The 16,205-nt window shown below is 43.9% G+C and overlaps 2 protein-coding genes across 10 annotated transcripts in view; both read left to right on the top strand.

Annotated features, from left to right (window-relative positions):
• The window catches only part of Map4k3 (mitogen-activated protein kinase kinase kinase kinase 3), a 157,088-nt gene extending 153,680 nt beyond the window's left edge, over positions 1-3,408 (top strand). For 8 of the 9 annotated variants that reach the window (XM_075955677.1, XM_075955676.1, XM_075955675.1 and 5 more), the window contains 2 exons: positions 1,117-1,172; positions 1,759-3,408. In XM_075955677.1, coding sequence (XP_075811792.1) covers positions 1,117-1,172; positions 1,759-1,846 — 144 coding nt within the window. In that variant the 3' untranslated portion in view covers positions 1,847-3,408. The remainder of the gene's footprint in view (positions 1-1,116; positions 1,173-1,758) is intronic. The other variant, XR_012908771.1, reaches the window with a different exon arrangement.
• Positions 3,409-6,687: 3,279 nt separating this feature from the next.
• Positions 6,688-16,205, top strand: part of Cdkl4 (cyclin dependent kinase like 4) — a 44,354-nt gene continuing 34,836 nt past the window's right edge. The window contains exons 1-2 of the mRNA XM_075955479.1: positions 6,688-6,804; positions 14,993-15,215. Coding sequence (XP_075811594.1) covers positions 15,048-15,215 — 168 coding nt within the window. The 5' untranslated portion in view covers positions 6,688-6,804; positions 14,993-15,047. The remainder of the gene's footprint in view (positions 6,805-14,992; positions 15,216-16,205) is intronic.

Below are 16,205 nucleotides of genomic sequence, written 5' to 3'. Positions count from 1 at the left end.
AGCTCAGCCTTTCTGCTGGCAATGCTGGTTAGCATGAGCAAGAAGAATGGTTGCCCCTGAAATATTATAGACAGGTAAAACCATCAAAGACTTCCCTGGGATCCCCAAGCTGATCTCAGCAGCATCACTCGAGCACGTTGTGAAATAGAAAAGGGGGCTCAGGCAGGAGAAAGAAAGAAAGAAAATTTGTCCAACAAGTTACATGGAGGCCTTTTTTAAAGTACACAGTGAGATCCTCAGTGCGCCCCCAACAACATCACATCCTTCCTCAGGCACTCACAGGCCTGAGCCACTGTTGCTGAAGTGAAGGTCTTTCCTTCACCAGAGCTGGGGTCTCTAGAACAGCTCATTGTAGGATTTTGATGGAGGAAATTTCACTTCAACATCAAATTGAATGTTTAAGTTTCAGCCTACAACACTCAAGGGCTTTTTGCTAGAGGCATAGTGGACTATTTTGTGTTCTCTAAGCCATCAACACCGAGCTTCTCTTTTTCGTGGTCTCAATCTTTGTTCCTCAAGTGGTTTGCAGTTGGTCACACTGAGGAGCAGCAAAGCAGGGGAGCAGCTTGTTCGTCTAGAGCAGTCCCTAGAGAAGCGCCAGGAGGGCTGTTCCAGTCCCCGGGAACAGAACTGCCCCAAATGCAAACTCTGCACTGCCTTTCCAGGGTTCACTGTCACAGTTCATAGCAGGCACTCGAGGCCCAAACCAGATTTTAAAGATTTTCTGGAAGCCTATGATCTAGCAACTAATTTTCTTTCACCGTTATTTTAGGATTAATTCCAGATTCACCACAGTTAAGTTTCTCCTTAACTAAACACTCGCTGTGAGTATAAGCTTATAACACATGGTGAGGCAGAGACCGTCTCCATGCTACAGACTGGGAGCTTGTGGGTGGTGGTGTTTGCAGTACTGTGACCCAGAACCTATCCTCCCAGGGTTTTATACGGCAGCCAGGCGCGATGCCACATACATAAGAGACTGAGGCAGGAGGATCAGGAGTGCAGGTCTATCCTGGGCTGCATAGCAATACTGTCTCAAAAGAAAGGAGGAATTTTTTAAAGATTTTTGTATCTTTAATTTGAGGAATTTTTAAAAATTATTTTTTAACTAAACAGGTAACACAAGAAATTTCAGATAACACAAGAATTTTCAGGCTCCTTGGATCCGACAGGTATGAAGATGGGTGTTACAGAATGTCCAGTACTAAGTATGTTTTCCAGATCCAGTGTAAGGCTGGTTCCTCTTTCAGGAAAGTTGAAACTTCTGCATGTTCAACACTGTCTGCTCCTTTTTTTAACTATTGAGAGACGAATCTTCCGAGTAGCAGGAACTCGTGGGCCTGGCAGGACTTACTTGCTGCAGTCACTCTGTTGAAAGTGACTCACAGTGCATGTTAACAAACAGAACTCCATTTTCATGCCAGATAAGATTCTGAACTTCTATTCTGAATTATCAGATTCTAAAGTGCAAGTTGTGTAGGATTAATAGGAAGAACCAAGCCTCTCTCCCTCTCCTCATCCCTTCCCTTTACCCCCAAGTCCTAGAAGAACTTTGATCTGGACACAGGCAGTGGTGGGTGCCTCCCAGAGCTGGAACTGGCCCTTTAATCATAGTTCCTGGAAAGGGGTCTGTGTAAGGCAGCCGGGTGGCATTTAGAGAGCTTTCTGACAGAGAGGCAGTGACTTTTTTTTTTTAACTGATGTTAGTTTTCATAAATAAATGACTTTGTTTTGTTGTGTGTTTCTTACTACTTCTAGGGTTGTGGTTTTGGAAAGTAGGCCAACTGATAACCCAACAGCAAACAGCAATTTGTACATCTTGGCGGGTCATGAAAACAGCTACTGAAGACATGGTGTTGTTGACAGTGACCTGTAGAGACGGGGCCCACGGCCGCTGCAGCGTTTGTGGGTGCAGGGAGCTGTGCAGAAGCTGCAGGCACCTGGCTTCAGTTCCTTCTAATTTATTGTGGATGAGACAGTGGGAGAACTTTTGTTTTGAGTGGTATGATATATTTAGCGTACTGAACCACACAAGTGCTTAATTCACTGTATGTAATCTTTGTACATAGCAGCAGTATTTTTCTGTGAAACTTCATTTGCTGAAGACATACACTAAGAATTGATGTAGATAATGTACTTTTATGAGATGTAAAAGTGTCTTATCTGTACAGATGTAAATGTTGATTAAAATGCAACTGGGGTTAATATTTTAAGAATTCTTTAGTATATTCTTGGGTGTGGTTATATTACAAAATGGGATGCCGGCAATGAAACAAGACATTTAACACTATTGTATTTTTATTATATGTAATTTAGTAATATGGATATAAATCTTGTAACTTTTGAAATGGTAACGAGCTGTAATCATTTTATAATCTTGTTTTTAATTTTAATGTGAGCACTGGTGTTTCTCCTGCACAGAGCGTTGAGCTGTGATGAGCTGAGTCACGGAGACAGCTGTGACGCCAGAATCTGCATTTGGCTCCACAACACCTTTTTACATGTGTTTTGGATTGTTTTCTATGTGAAAGAAACAGATTAGCCACCTGTTGTAGTAACTGATTTGTTTTCTATTGAAGCAGAATCGTGTAAGATTGCTGTCCGTGCTTAGGACACTGCTTGAAAACACCTGCAATCACAGAATGGCGGTGCCGTGTAGATCCCGCAGTTGTGGTCGGGTCACAGCGTGCGCACTGTCACAGAATGGCGGTGCCGTGTAGATCCCGCAGTTGTGGTCGGGTCACAGCGTGCGCACTGTCACAGAATGGCGGTGCCGCGGTAGATCCCGCAGTTGTGGTCGGGTCACAGCGTGCGCACTGTCACAGAATGGCGGTGCCGCGGTAGATCCCGCAGTTGTGGTCGGGTTACAGCGTGCGCACTGTCACAGAATGGCGGTGCCGTGTAGATCCCGCAGTTGTGGTCGGGTTACAGCGTGCACACTGTCCGGATCCACACTAGACATTTCACATAATCACGCTGCAAAGCTGTAACATTCCAGAGTGATCAGATTTCTCGTGGAATTTTTACTTTTGTTGGCCTTTTTGTTTGTATCACTTTCATATTTCTTTTGATTTAGAGTATTAATACATGGCCAAATAATTTAGTTACTACCTCATACAAACATTATATGTGGTTACTACACATCACAGGAACTTAGTTTGGTTAAAATCATTTTTGATTGTTTTTTTTTCCAATGGAATATATCTATCTTATCAAGATGGATATCAAGTTATAGCAAAATGCACACTTCTGGCTCTCTTTGGTATATGTTCTTTATATTTTGATGTGAGTATGTATACACTAAGAACAAGCTAAATTGTGATTTATGCTCTTCATTTATTTTAATTGATAATGGTTTTAAATATGTTTCTGATTGTACATACTGTAAAATAAACATGTTTTTTAACATGCTGTTGAGTAGTTGCTTCTCATCTGCCTTAGCAGCATTAAGGAGAAATGCTTTGATTAAGAAATGCACTTAAAAGAGTCATCATGATTTGATCTGTGTTTTTAAGATAATATTCTCACACTTGAGAAAAGGTCATCTTTTGTAGAATCATGGATTCTTGTCAGGAAAATTAAACACTCATGATATTTTGGTTAGAGCAAGAGTTGGTAATTAGTATCTTAGCCAAATCTAGCCCACCCCCTATTTTTGTCAATAAAGTTTTTTTTATTTACTTTTTAAGTATACAATATTCTGTCTGTGTGTATGCCTGCAGGCCAGAAGAGGGCACCAGACCTCATTACAGATGGTTGTGAGCCACCATGTAGTTGCTGGGAATTGAACTCAGAACCTTTCGAAGAGCAGGCAATGCTCTTAACCACTGAGCCATCTCTACAGCCTTGTCAATAAAGTTTTATGAGAACACAGCACCAGTTATGTATTGACCTGTTGTCTAAGACCATGTTGATACTTAAGTGTCAGACTTGAATGGTTTCAGAGGAACAGCCTGGCCTGCAAAGCTCAAGTGTCTACCGTCAGGCCCTTTACAGAACATGTTTTGTCACAGCCTGAGATAAAACAGCAAAGGAGTGTTGGGGGTGCGGTGCTGAAGGTCAGGAATCAAAGATGGGGTGGGAAGAACGTGGCTGTGTGACCGAGAGATGCTGTTCCTGTTGACTCTTACACAACCTGTTACAGCAGTCTTGGATCGTTTACTTCAGAGCCATTACTGTGTCTAGCTAGAATCAGAGCAGTTGTGGTTATTATTTTTCTAATACATCATAAACAACCAACATTAATTTTGTAATCACCTTTATAAGAATAACATCACTAACTAGCTGAAAAACAGACTTGTGGGCAAACTTTTAAGAAACCAGATTCTGCTCTTAGCATTGGCTACCAAGGCAGATGATGCTGTTGTAGGCTGCATCTCAGCAACATTCACATTAAACCATCAAGCACTCAGAAATACTGCCCCTCCCTGAACGTGTCTATAACTGGTTGTATTTCACAAAATATCCCTGGAATCAAACTCTTTAGGAGTAAGGGCCACTAATCTTTGTTTCTATGAGGTATAAATTGTTCTGATAGGCCCCATGAGTAAGAACCGCAGGTATAGATTAAGTCAGCATCTCTGAATGTGGTCCAATGATCACTGGTTTCAGAGAATCATTTGGATGACAGTTTCCAGCGCACAACCCTAGGTTCTGCAGACGAGATCCACGCACATCAATGTTGGAAACAGTCATTCATCTAACATTCAGGATGCCTTTCTTGTTAACTGTGCTTCAGAAAAGGTGTGTCTGAGTTGTGTTTAAGTAGAGACCACAAAATAAAGGTCTAGTCATTCCCATCATTACTAGCACAGAAGGGAGAGGACTGGACTAGGGGTGGGGGGTGGATAACCTGTAAACCCCGAAAGGACTTCTAACCTCTGTTGGGGATTTCCTATTGAGGTAAGTCAGAAATCCATCCAGCGAGGGTACTTGGTGAAATGAAGGTAAATAGCAGAAGTACACAGTGTGCTAAGGAGTATATGCCTGTAATCCCAGCTGTGGAGGAAGACCACAAGTTCAAGGCCAGGCTGTGTAGAGCAGGTGCTCTCTCCTGCATTTCCTCTCTCCCCTTCCCACCATATAGATGTATGTAAACACACACACATACATATATATGTATATACACATATTCTTTATATAAATATTCTTTATATGATATAAGTACACATATAAACAAAAGATACCATGATTGTGCTTTAGGGAAATAGACAGCATAGGTAGAGGAAAAGAAACTTAAAAGTATGCAGGAGTAGTTCGAGGCCAGCCTGGTCTACAAGAGCTAGTTCCAGGACAGGAACCAAAGCTACGGAGAAACCCTGTCTCGAAAAAAACAAAAAGTATGCAGGAGTGGTCTGGTAGGAGAGAGGCTAAAGTTTAGACATGCAAAAATATTGCATGTTCAAGTGATATTGGATGCCGTGGAGCCTAAAGCATGTGGACCAGGCACAGCGCTGAAGAGCAAAGGTGGGCCAGCCAGAGTCTATAGGCGAGGAGCTTGGAGAAACCAGGAGTGTGCACAGTCATCCCAGTACTTAGGAGGCAGAGATAGGAGACTCAGTTCATTGTCTTCCTTGGCTGTGTATCAAGTGTTCTGACCAGCCTGGGAAACATGAGATCCTATCTCAAAAGAGTGGAGAGGAGCCCAGTCATGGTGCCTAAGGCAGGCAAATCCCTGAGTTTGAGGCCAGCCTTTTGTACATTGCAAGTTTGAGGACAGCCAGGACTGAATAGAGAGACCCTGTCTCTGAAGAAAAAAAAAAAGTCAGGTGGCAGGCTGGAGATGTGAGTCGGTGGATAAAGCATTTTCCAAGCGAGTGTAAAGACCCGGGTCTGAACGCCTAGAACTCATCACGTAAAGCTGTGCTCAGTAGCATCCCTTTGCAGTCCTAATGCTCTTGGGGCAAGAGCTGGAGAGACAGGACAAACTCCCTAAGTTCACAGGCCACTCTCATACACAAAGGCAAAGACCCTGTTTCAAGGTTAAAAACAAGACACCAGAGGCCACACACACAGTCCAGTAAAAATGGAAACAGCCCCACAGATTTATACATAAAGTGACTTGATACACCTGATGAGAAAAGTCTTCTGGCGTAAGGTCAGAAACCATACAAAAATGTGTAGGTGTTTTTAGGTGAATTTAGTGGATTCGTGGTTCTGGTCCTGAAAGAGGAGCAAGATGCATGTGGTCACTAGTTTAATTTCGTTTAAAACGTGATACTTGAGCATATTCGTGAGGAATGGGGGCTGAGGTAGGGAAGACACCTGTATGGAATAAGGGAAGTTTGGGCAACGTATATAGAGACAAAGAAAAGAGAAACATGGTAGGTGTTGTGTGTGCGCCTTGACCTGCTGTTTATTTGCCGATAACGACTCGATTTCTCTTTCCTGAGGTTTAACACGTTTGTCTCTATGTCACATTCAATGATGTTTGCCTTACTTTCTTCTCCACTTGGGTGACCAACCTTGTCCCTTACTCTGAATCCGCCAGGCACTCTGGAGCATCCTTGCTGAGTTAACGAAAAAGATGTCAGTGAGCCACGGCGGATGACTCAGAACCTGACTCCAAACAGTACAAGATAAAAGAGCTAAGAATGATGGATAACTAACTCAAGGCTGCGAGTTCCGGGAGGAAACCCTTGTCCGGAAGCTGCACAGCCTGCGCGTCCCCGTTGCCCTGGCAACGCCACTGTGGCTCGTTCTCTCGGGAGTTCTTCAGCGGACGACTCCGGCTGGGGCGCCCCGCGGCCGTCCACTGCGTCGTCACCCTCATCACCCTGCCTGCCTCGCCCGAGTCAGTGCCGTGTAAGTGCGGGTTCCCAGGCCGGGGATGGCCGAGAGAAGTGGGGGTCTGCGGGGCTCCGGAGGTCAGCCACTCGTAGGCCGTGGGGGTGTCAGGGAGGGACACAGACGCACCTGTGCATCTAGGGACCGCGTGTGGCCTGGACGCAGGGAAAAGTCAGTAAGCTCAGAGGCTTGGAAATGAACCGAGTTTTCGCCAAACGTCCAGGTCTTTCGTGTGCACACCTGAAGTGTGGAACATAAACAAATGTGTTGGGCAGATTGTGTAAATGACGTGTGAGCTACTTTCCGACTGTGTTGACACGAACACCTTTATACGCAGATGTGTGCGTTTAAATTGTAGTAACTCAGTAAGGCAGAATGCTCGGTCGGTAGTCCATTTTCCCCATCTAGTTAATTAAACATGAAAGCATGTTTGGTTTCACTGGCAACAGGAGGCAATAAGCGGTGGACGGCATCCCCGAGTGATCTTTCCTGGCCTCAAACCTGTCCTTCCCCCTGAACATTCCTAAAGCCAGGCATTTACCAGTTTGTTTTTAACCGTTTCTTTCCTGTTAACATCTTAGGTTAGGAAAGTCATTTTTCCACCTTTTTTCCTTACTCACCGCTTCCTCCCCCATCTTAATTTTGTTTACCTGTGTATTCCTTGTGCTTCCTCAATCCCTCCGGCACTTAGTTTGTGAAACAGTTGGGAAAACAAACCATCAAGTGTTTTTTTTTTCTCCAGGTACTTTATTCTGTAAATCCTTCACAGTAAGGAAATGCCATAGAAACTTTCTAAGGAATTGAAAAATCCAGTGAAATCTCTCTCACCCCTCCACCTATGTGAGTCTTTTTGCGATCACTGGTGGCCCCCAGCCTGCTCCTGCCTTTGTAGGCGAACTCCATTAACTCAAGAGGCAAGTTGGGAAGTTAGTGTGGAAGGTATCCCACTTGGAGCAGAAGGTGCCTGATAACTATGGAAACGTTTTCATCCAACAGCTGTACCCATTTAACCTTGCCCAGACAGTGTGCTAATAATCAACAGGTACCGTGGCTTCTGCTTTTACAAAAGGAAAAAGATTAGAAAATGGAACTATAATAAGATTTAAAAACCTACCGTATGCCAGGGAATGGGTATGGATGCAAGTCCAGTGAGATAAGGAAGGGGCAGGGCAGGGTGGGCATCGTCCTGCCTTTGGGGGCTGGGACACTTGAGTTGAAGTGAAAAAGGAAGAGGCTTGAGACAGTGCACGCTGAGAAATAAGCAGACACAGCTGAAGGCGTTGGAGAGAAATCTGAGAGACAAAACAGCAAAGGAAAACCAGGGCGGGGTAGAAAGGACTCAAGCATCCTGCCACAGTGTGAAGTCTGTTCTGTGGCCGTTAGAGGCCGTGATGTACTGTCAATAAAAAGAAATGCTCTGGGGATTGAGATGACTCAGTGTTTAGGAGTGCTCGCTGTCCCTCCAGAGGCACCCGAGTTTGGCTCCCAGTACCCATGCTAGCAACTCACACCACCTTAGCTATGTTCCAGGGAAGTGGTTCTCAGCCTTCCTAATGCTTCAACCCTTTAATACAGTTCCTCATGTTGTGGTGACCCCCAACCGTAAAATTATTTTTGTTGCTACTTCATAACTGTAATTTTGCTATTCTTATGAATAGTAATGTAAATATCTGTATTTGCCAGTGGTCTTAGGAGACCCCTGTGAAAAGTCACTTGACCCAACGGCCCCTGCCCCAGATGGATCGCGACACATAGGTTGAAAACCACTGTTCTAGGGTGTAGCCTACTCTGGCCTCTGTGGACACCCACACACATGACACAGGCATAGACACAAATACACAAATTACAAACACACAGCACATGCACACACACACACAAATAAAAATGAATCTTTAAAACTTTATTATTAATGTGTGAGCATGCCACAGCGTGTGTGCAGAGGAGTTAACTCTTCGTGGAGTTAACTCTTCCACCTTTATAGACTCCAGGGATTGGACTCAGGTCACAAGGCTTGCAAAGTGCTGTACCAAGCTTTTGAGCCATCTTCCTTTTCCTCCTCCTCCTCTTTCTATTGTAACATAACCACAGTACCGATGACCAAAATCAAGAAATTTACAATCACATAGGGTATTTAGATTCTCGGTTGGTTCTCCCCACTGCACAGGGAATTCAGGATCTCACACTGCAAACCCTTTTTAGTCTCTGTGACTCTGGAGCAGCGTCTCAACCTTGACCTTGGTCTTTCCTGACCTTGGCGTTCTCAGTCACCTGTAGGAGCCAGTCCCTTAGGACCGCGCCTGCTAAGCGAGAACACAAAGGAGACGCTATGTCCGCCTCCTCGGTACTTTGTATTTTCTAGAACTTTTATGTGTATAGAATTACACAGTATGGGTGGGTGGGTGTGTATCTGACTAATTTCACCTAGATTTCCTTTCTTAGATTTTGGGTTTTGTTAGTTTTATCTTGTTTCTCCTATTTTTGTGTGTTTTTTGTTTGTTGTATTCGGGGGAGGGTCAGTGTTTTGAAATGTAACCCAGGCTAGCCTCCGATACCCAGTCCTCCTCCTCCTCCTGCTTCCCAAGTTGAACCTGGCTGTGCCCTATGAGGTCACTGTCTCGTGAGGCCCATTTAGTATTCCTTTCATGTCGCTATTCAGCTGTCCTGACGTCATCTGTTGAAGAGTCTTTTGTCCCTGCCAAAGCACTTTGGCACCATTATGAAAAGACAATTAGTAAGTTCTGTGACTTGAAATTTCCACGACGCTTCCAAATTTATGTTGAAATGTAATTACCATTGGCCATGTTGGGAGATGGAACCTTCAGGAGGTAATTAGGCCCTGAGGCTTCATGGTGGGATGTGTGCGGTTATTAATCAATGCAGGAGTTCAGCCCTCCTTTGCCCTTAGTTCCCACCTCCCATCATTTGACAGATGAAGAAAATGCCAGTGTCTTCGTATTGGTCTTAAAGACTCAGAACTTTAAGTCAGTACATGTCTGTTGGTATAAATTATCTGGTCTTAGGCGCGGAGTTAGAGCATCACAAGAGAGACTGAACCAGACGTAACTTAAAAGGCTACTTCTTGGCTCACTACTACGTTCCATTGATAGATACTTCATTTTGTTTTGTTTTTTTCAGACAGGGTTTCTCTGTAGAACAATCCTGGCTGTCCTGGAACTCACTCTGTAGACCAGGCTGGCCTCGAACTCACAGAGATCCACCTGCCTCTGCCTCCCGAGTGCTGGGATTAAAGGTGTGCGCCACCGCCGCCCAGCTGATAATATATGTCTTCATGCCATCGTCTCACCCCCTTGATTTGTTATAGTTTATTAAAATAAACCATAGCGTTAATAAACTTTGAGTCCAGGTGATAGCAATTTCCCAAGTTTGTGTTTATTTTAGCTATTTAGGGTCCTGAGCATTGTCATATAAATTTAAAATTCACCTGATTAGCTTCTACATTAAAAAAAAAAAGTCTATTGACAGCCAGGAATGGTAGCTCACACATGCTTGTAACCGTTAGTTGGGCAGCTGAGGCAGGAGGATTGCCACACTTTGAGGCCACACTGGGCTACAGAATAAAATTTTGTCTCACAAACCAAAAACAAAAAAAAAAAGTCTTTCATAGGAGTTGACATTCTGTTGAGTTTCCATCTATGAACTTAACATTTTTTTCCATTTAATTTGGACTGTCTTTAATTTCTTCTGTAATGTTTCATAATTTTTAGTGTATAAGTCTTGAACAGTCTTGAACATGGCTTGCTACATTTATTTTGAAGTATTTTTTTACTTCGTTGGGAGTAAATTTTTTTCTTCATTATATTTTCAAGTTGTTGGCAATATTGTGTGCTGATCTTGCGTCCATTGCCAACGTGGTCATTAGTTCTATAATAATTTTTTGTCCACTTGTTAGCATTTTCTACATACAATAATGGCAATTTTGCTTTTTATTTCCAATTTTCACATCTTTAATTTCTTTAGTTGTGTCATTGTAGTGATAAGAACTTCCAATAAATCATTTAAAAGAAATTATAAAATTGGTCGGGGACACACACGCACACAGAAACACACGTACACACACGCACACAGAAACACACGCGCACACACACACACACGCACACCTTTAATCCCAGCACTAGAGTGGTGGTAGAGGCAGATGGATTTCTGTGAGTTCCAGGGATACATAATAAGACTTTGACTGAAAAAGAGAGAGGGGGTGGGAAGGAGGGAAGAAGGAAAGAAGGAAGGAAGGAAAAAAGAAAGAAAAGGAGAGAGAGAGAGAGAGAGAGAGAGAGAGAGAGTCTACTCTTGAGTCCTGGGAGTAAGCGTCAGTGTCTCATCACCAGGCATGGCACTGACTTTAGGTTTGATGCACAAACCCTGGAAGTTCCTTCCTGAAGGCGAAGGCATAAGTCAAAAACAATCCCACACCAGTTTAGAATTATGATTAATAGAATGGTTATTTATTTAAAGGGGAAAAAACTTACAGATCACGGTCCCAGACAACAGCCCCAAAGAGTGACATCTGCACCGACTGGAATCAAAGTGCACGCACTTGATTTTGAGTCTACCTTCAGCCTTTTGTCCTCTTCACCTTCCTCATAGACCTCACCCTACGCTCTCCCTTGTTCCGTGCAAATTCTTAGGAAGGGGCTTCAAGCCAGCAGTGGTGGCGCATGCCTTTAATCCCAGCACTTGGAGGGCAGAGGTAGGCAGATCTCTGTGAGTTCAAGGCCAGCCTGGTCTAAAGAGTGAGTTCCATGACAGGCTTCAAAGCTACAGAGAAACCCTGTCTCGAAGAAGGAGAGGAGGAGAAGGAGGAGGAGGAGGGGGAAGAGGAGGAGGAGGAGGAGGAGGAGGAAGAAGAAGAAGAAGAAGAAGAAGAAGAAGAAGAAGAAGAAGAAGAAGAAGAAGAAGAAGAAGAAGGAGCTCTTTAAGAGATGATTCTCCCAGAGCTTTGCTTTATGACATGTTTGTAGAGTGCATGCCTGTTGTTGAAGGCATTGGATGCATGTGGTTTGTGTGTTCTGGTTGATTCACATGGCTTTGTGCGTTATTTGCACAGAGATCACAGGATCACTTTATGCAGTGTCGTTACCCCTGGTTGCCTCTGAGCTTTTCTCCACGTTTGTCTTGGAAAGTCGTTTTGGCGTAATGTGGAATATGCTCGTGAGCCTTGGATAGGAGCAAGGGACCAGAGAGCAGGCGTCACTTCACATCGCCCCGTGTCGGGTTGGTACTATCTTGTAGAGGTGCTCATGGTGCTTTGGAGAGTTGGCTGACCCTGGGTAAGAGATCCATCTTTACTGCTTCTAGAAACTGACTTAAGTCCGCAGGAATTAGGTCCTTTGTGCAATTCCTGTCTCCTCTACTTCCTGCTGAAATACATTTCAGATTCTTTGTATAAGGAAAGATTATACTGAGTTATACTGAGAAATTATTTCAGAACTTTTTTTTTTTTTTGAGACAGATCTCACTTTGTAGCCCTGACTGGCCTGGACTTGCTCTGTAGACCAGGCTGACCTCAAACTCAGAGATCTGCCTGCCTCTGCCTCCCAAGTGCTGGGATTAAAACTGTGCAGGCCCCCACCACGCACCCCCACTGCACACCCCTCCCGCTCAACTTCATTTTGTTGCACTCTGATCAGAGGGAGGAACAAGTCCCAAACTTGCTGGACAAAAGTAGGAGATGTAAATAATTCTGTCCCTGAACAGCATGACTTACCTGGAAGAAAATGGAAAGATAATGCATAAAGGAAAGCCACACAATTAAAAGGTCAGATGCCATGGTGCACACCAATAATCCCGGCGTTCAAGAGAGAAAAACAGGATTAGAACTTCAGCATCAACCTCGGCTACATGGTGTTGGAGGCCAGCCTAAGATACTCAACGTTCGAGGCTCCCTAAAACCAAACAACAACCCAACATCAGCTCCGTTGTTAAGCTGTGTCACGTTCACAGGGTCCCCGGTAGCTGTGGTGTAAAGTTCTATTCCAGTAACCTTCTAAAGTGTTTGTATTCTCTCTTCTTTGCAGGCGAATATATGCATGCTACCTTTAAGTTAAAGATACCTCTGTAAAACAATATAGTACCATCAACATAATTTCCAGGACTTAATCTGTCATGGATTTTCCCTGATGTTTCTTGTGGGGGTTGATATTTTCCCCCTTTAATGAGGATTTGAATCCACTATTTAAAAAAAACACACAATTTTTAAAACTCTATATGAATAATCATTTACCCAGCTAAATATTATTTCCCATAATATAATTTTGTTCTGTTTGTTTGAGACAGTGTCTCACTGTGTGGCCTATACCGGCCTTCGATTTATAATCTTCCCACTTCCACATCCCAGAGTGTGTGTGTGTGTGTGTGTGTGTGTGTGTGTGTGTGTGTGTGTTTCCCAAGAGAAGGTCTTGTGGGTCCCAGACTTGTCTGGAGCTCACTGTGTAGCTAAGGACAACCGTGAGCTTTCTGATCATCCTGCCTCTCCCCAGTGCTAGGATTACAAGTATGTACCTAGCACACAATCAAACCCAGAGCTTCAACCATGCTCTGCAAGCATTCTGCCAATTGAAACACACACACACACACACACACACACACACACACACCTTAGTGTCTCTTTTTATTGTAGCAAGTAAAGGAAGGTTACGTCTCTCTCCATTGAGATAACCTATGGATGGAAAAGACTGAATATTAATCACTGTTGTAGATTTATTTGAAACATGAGAAATTTTATAAGCGGTTAACTCCTCCAGCTAATACTGTTTTTACTACTAAGACCTAAATAGAGGAGCTCTTCAAATTGTGCATTTATTTTGAATTAGCCTAGAGGCGGGGTAGTGTGATTTCAACTATGCCTTGCGGAACCCGAAAGACTGTTTCTAACTCCACTGTCAGGTTCACCGTGCTTCAGATTTCTCATCACTACAACTGGATAAAACAGAGTGTTTATGCCGAGTGTGTGTCAATAAGCGATGTTATCTCAGTGTGCGCTCTCACAATTATATTAGATTATACACACAAGATTGTGCTGGATAAAGGGGTAGGATTTTGAGGCTAATTTCAAATTTTATAGCATTAATTTCTACCTGATTTATTTAATCATTTTGGCCTTGTTTGTCATTGAGTGTTTAATCTAGTCACAGGCATAAGCAATGTAAAAGATAATAAAAATGAGAGCCAGTATTTTCCTAGAAGTCACTGGATATGGAAGTATTGGGGAAGAATTAGGAAAATTTACCTCCTTTTTGATATATCTTATTATTATTTTCTTTGGGGGGAGGGATTTAAAAATTGGCCAGTCACCCCAATGCAAAGAAAAGCTAAGAACAAGAAATGGTTCCTTGGCCAGCCAGATGGATCAGGTTTAGGAGGCGTTTGCCAGGCAAGCTTTGTTTGATTTTGTTGTTGTGGTCATTGTTTGTTTTTTGTCTTTTGGAGACAGGGTTTCACTGTGTAGCTCTGGCTGTCCTGGAACTCGCTTTGTAGACCAGGTTGGCCTCGAACTCACAGAGCTCTGCCTGACTCTGCTGGGATTTAGGAGACATGTACCAGAGTTACAACCTCGGGACTACATGGTAGGAGTAGACTGACTCCCACAGTTGTTCTCTGACCCCCACGCTCCTGCTGTCGCACACATACATCATCATCATCATCATCACATCCACACCATAATAATAATTGATAATAATAATAATAAGGTGTAACCCAAACATTTTAAGGAAATGGTGGTCTGATAAAAGCTGCATTGTTCAGGGACCACAGTTTCCCTTCTCTGTCCACCAGGTGGCGGTATAGAGGCTTGTACTCTGTCTTACAGCAAAATTCCGGTGAGTTAGGAAGACAAACACCACGGTTCAAGAGTGTGAAACCCATTCCCATTCACTGCACTTCACAGCCTTGTGTTTTAACCATTTCCCCCAGGACAATAAAAACAATAGATTGGGTGAAGGCCCATCCCCCCAGGTCGTTTTCGTTGAACTGTGTTCACACGGAGCCAGGGTCGCACAGAGCACAGGTCAACATAAACGACCCCTGCAGGCCTTGCAACAGCTGGAAGAATAGAGCCATGCTAACAAAATGTCATCCAAGTGCTCACTTCTCCTGCGCACAGAACGCAAGGCTTAAAGGGTGGACATACACCAACTGGGAGAGCACTGTGTTCCATGTAGCTTGGTTCACAAGAGTCGTTCTTGTTTTCCAGGTGCAACGCTGTGCCTCAGTCAATCGGTTCGCTAACTTAAGTCGCTTTAACCGAAATGGAAAAGTATGAGAAACTGGCGAAAATCGGAGAAGGGTCTTACGGGGTTGTATTCAAGTGCAGAAACAAGTCTTCTGGACAAGTGGTGGCTATCAAAAAGTTTGTGGAGTCCGAAGAGGATCCGGTTGTTAAGAAAATAGCCCTGAGAGAAATACGCATGCTGAAGGTAGGTCACGCGCCCCACAGGCCGACATCTGCACCCCAAGTCGTTGGTTGAGACGGGCGCTCTAAGCGACCGAGAATTTTAAAGTCGGGTTTCTTTCCATTGGACTTAAATTCCTAGGGATCAGCAACTTTGGGAAGTAGGGTTGGACTCTGGCCTCTCTGATCTGATCTGATGTGTGTGCGTAGCAGTAGGTGGTTTATACATGGAAGTACCTGGCGTTCTGTGCTGCACATCCGGACTGGGAAACATCCACGCTGTCCTAAGTGTCCTGACCCTACTGTTTACCCACTGCCCTCCACCTGGCCGTCTTCTGGACATTGCCCCCACACACTTTCCCAACCAACCCGCAAAACTGCATGAGCACTTCCCAGCACAGAGGGGCCCCCAGGGGCCCTGGAGATGTTAGCATGGGTCTGCCTCTGCTTAGTATCACCCAGCCATGAACGTGTAATGAGTTTCTTACATTGTTGTTCTTTGTTGCCATTGCTTTTACTCTGACGGAACTCGATGTAGAACTTTCATATGTTCTCAGTGGAAATGTTTTCCTAGCCTAAAAATCCCTCTGTTTTTAAAGCTATAAGCCACTCGGGGACCTGCAACATTTTTTATTTAATTCATTTCAATAAGTCTCTTCAACATGAACGCCTGTGGTTGGAACCCCTGGGGCTTTCACTAAAATATGGAGTCTGGAGGTAGGAGGACTGGGGTTGTTGGTTCCTGAAGTGCCCGGTTTCTAATACGCTCCCAGAGGTGGAGAAGCCACTACTGCATGCACACACATTTGAGGAGCCCACACCAACCGTCATTTTCTAAATACCATCTGTTATTTTCAGTGGAATTTCAGCTTGTAAGAGTGAAGAGTATTTGAACATTATTTGTTCTTTTCAAATATCGTTCAGTTTTCCCCCATGTATTTTAGGGGTTCATTTAAAATAGAATTTAATTTAAAATAGGAGTCAATCTTACCACTTGACCGGCAGAGGGCGCTAG

Source organism: Microtus pennsylvanicus, chromosome 21 (genome assembly GCF_037038515.1).
Source record: "Microtus pennsylvanicus isolate mMicPen1 chromosome 21, mMicPen1.hap1, whole genome shotgun sequence".
Classification (NCBI taxonomy): domain Eukaryota; kingdom Metazoa; phylum Chordata; class Mammalia; order Rodentia; family Cricetidae; genus Microtus; species Microtus pennsylvanicus.
Note: the sequence above shows the minus strand (reverse complement) of the source record. Positions and strands in the feature narration are given on the sequence as shown.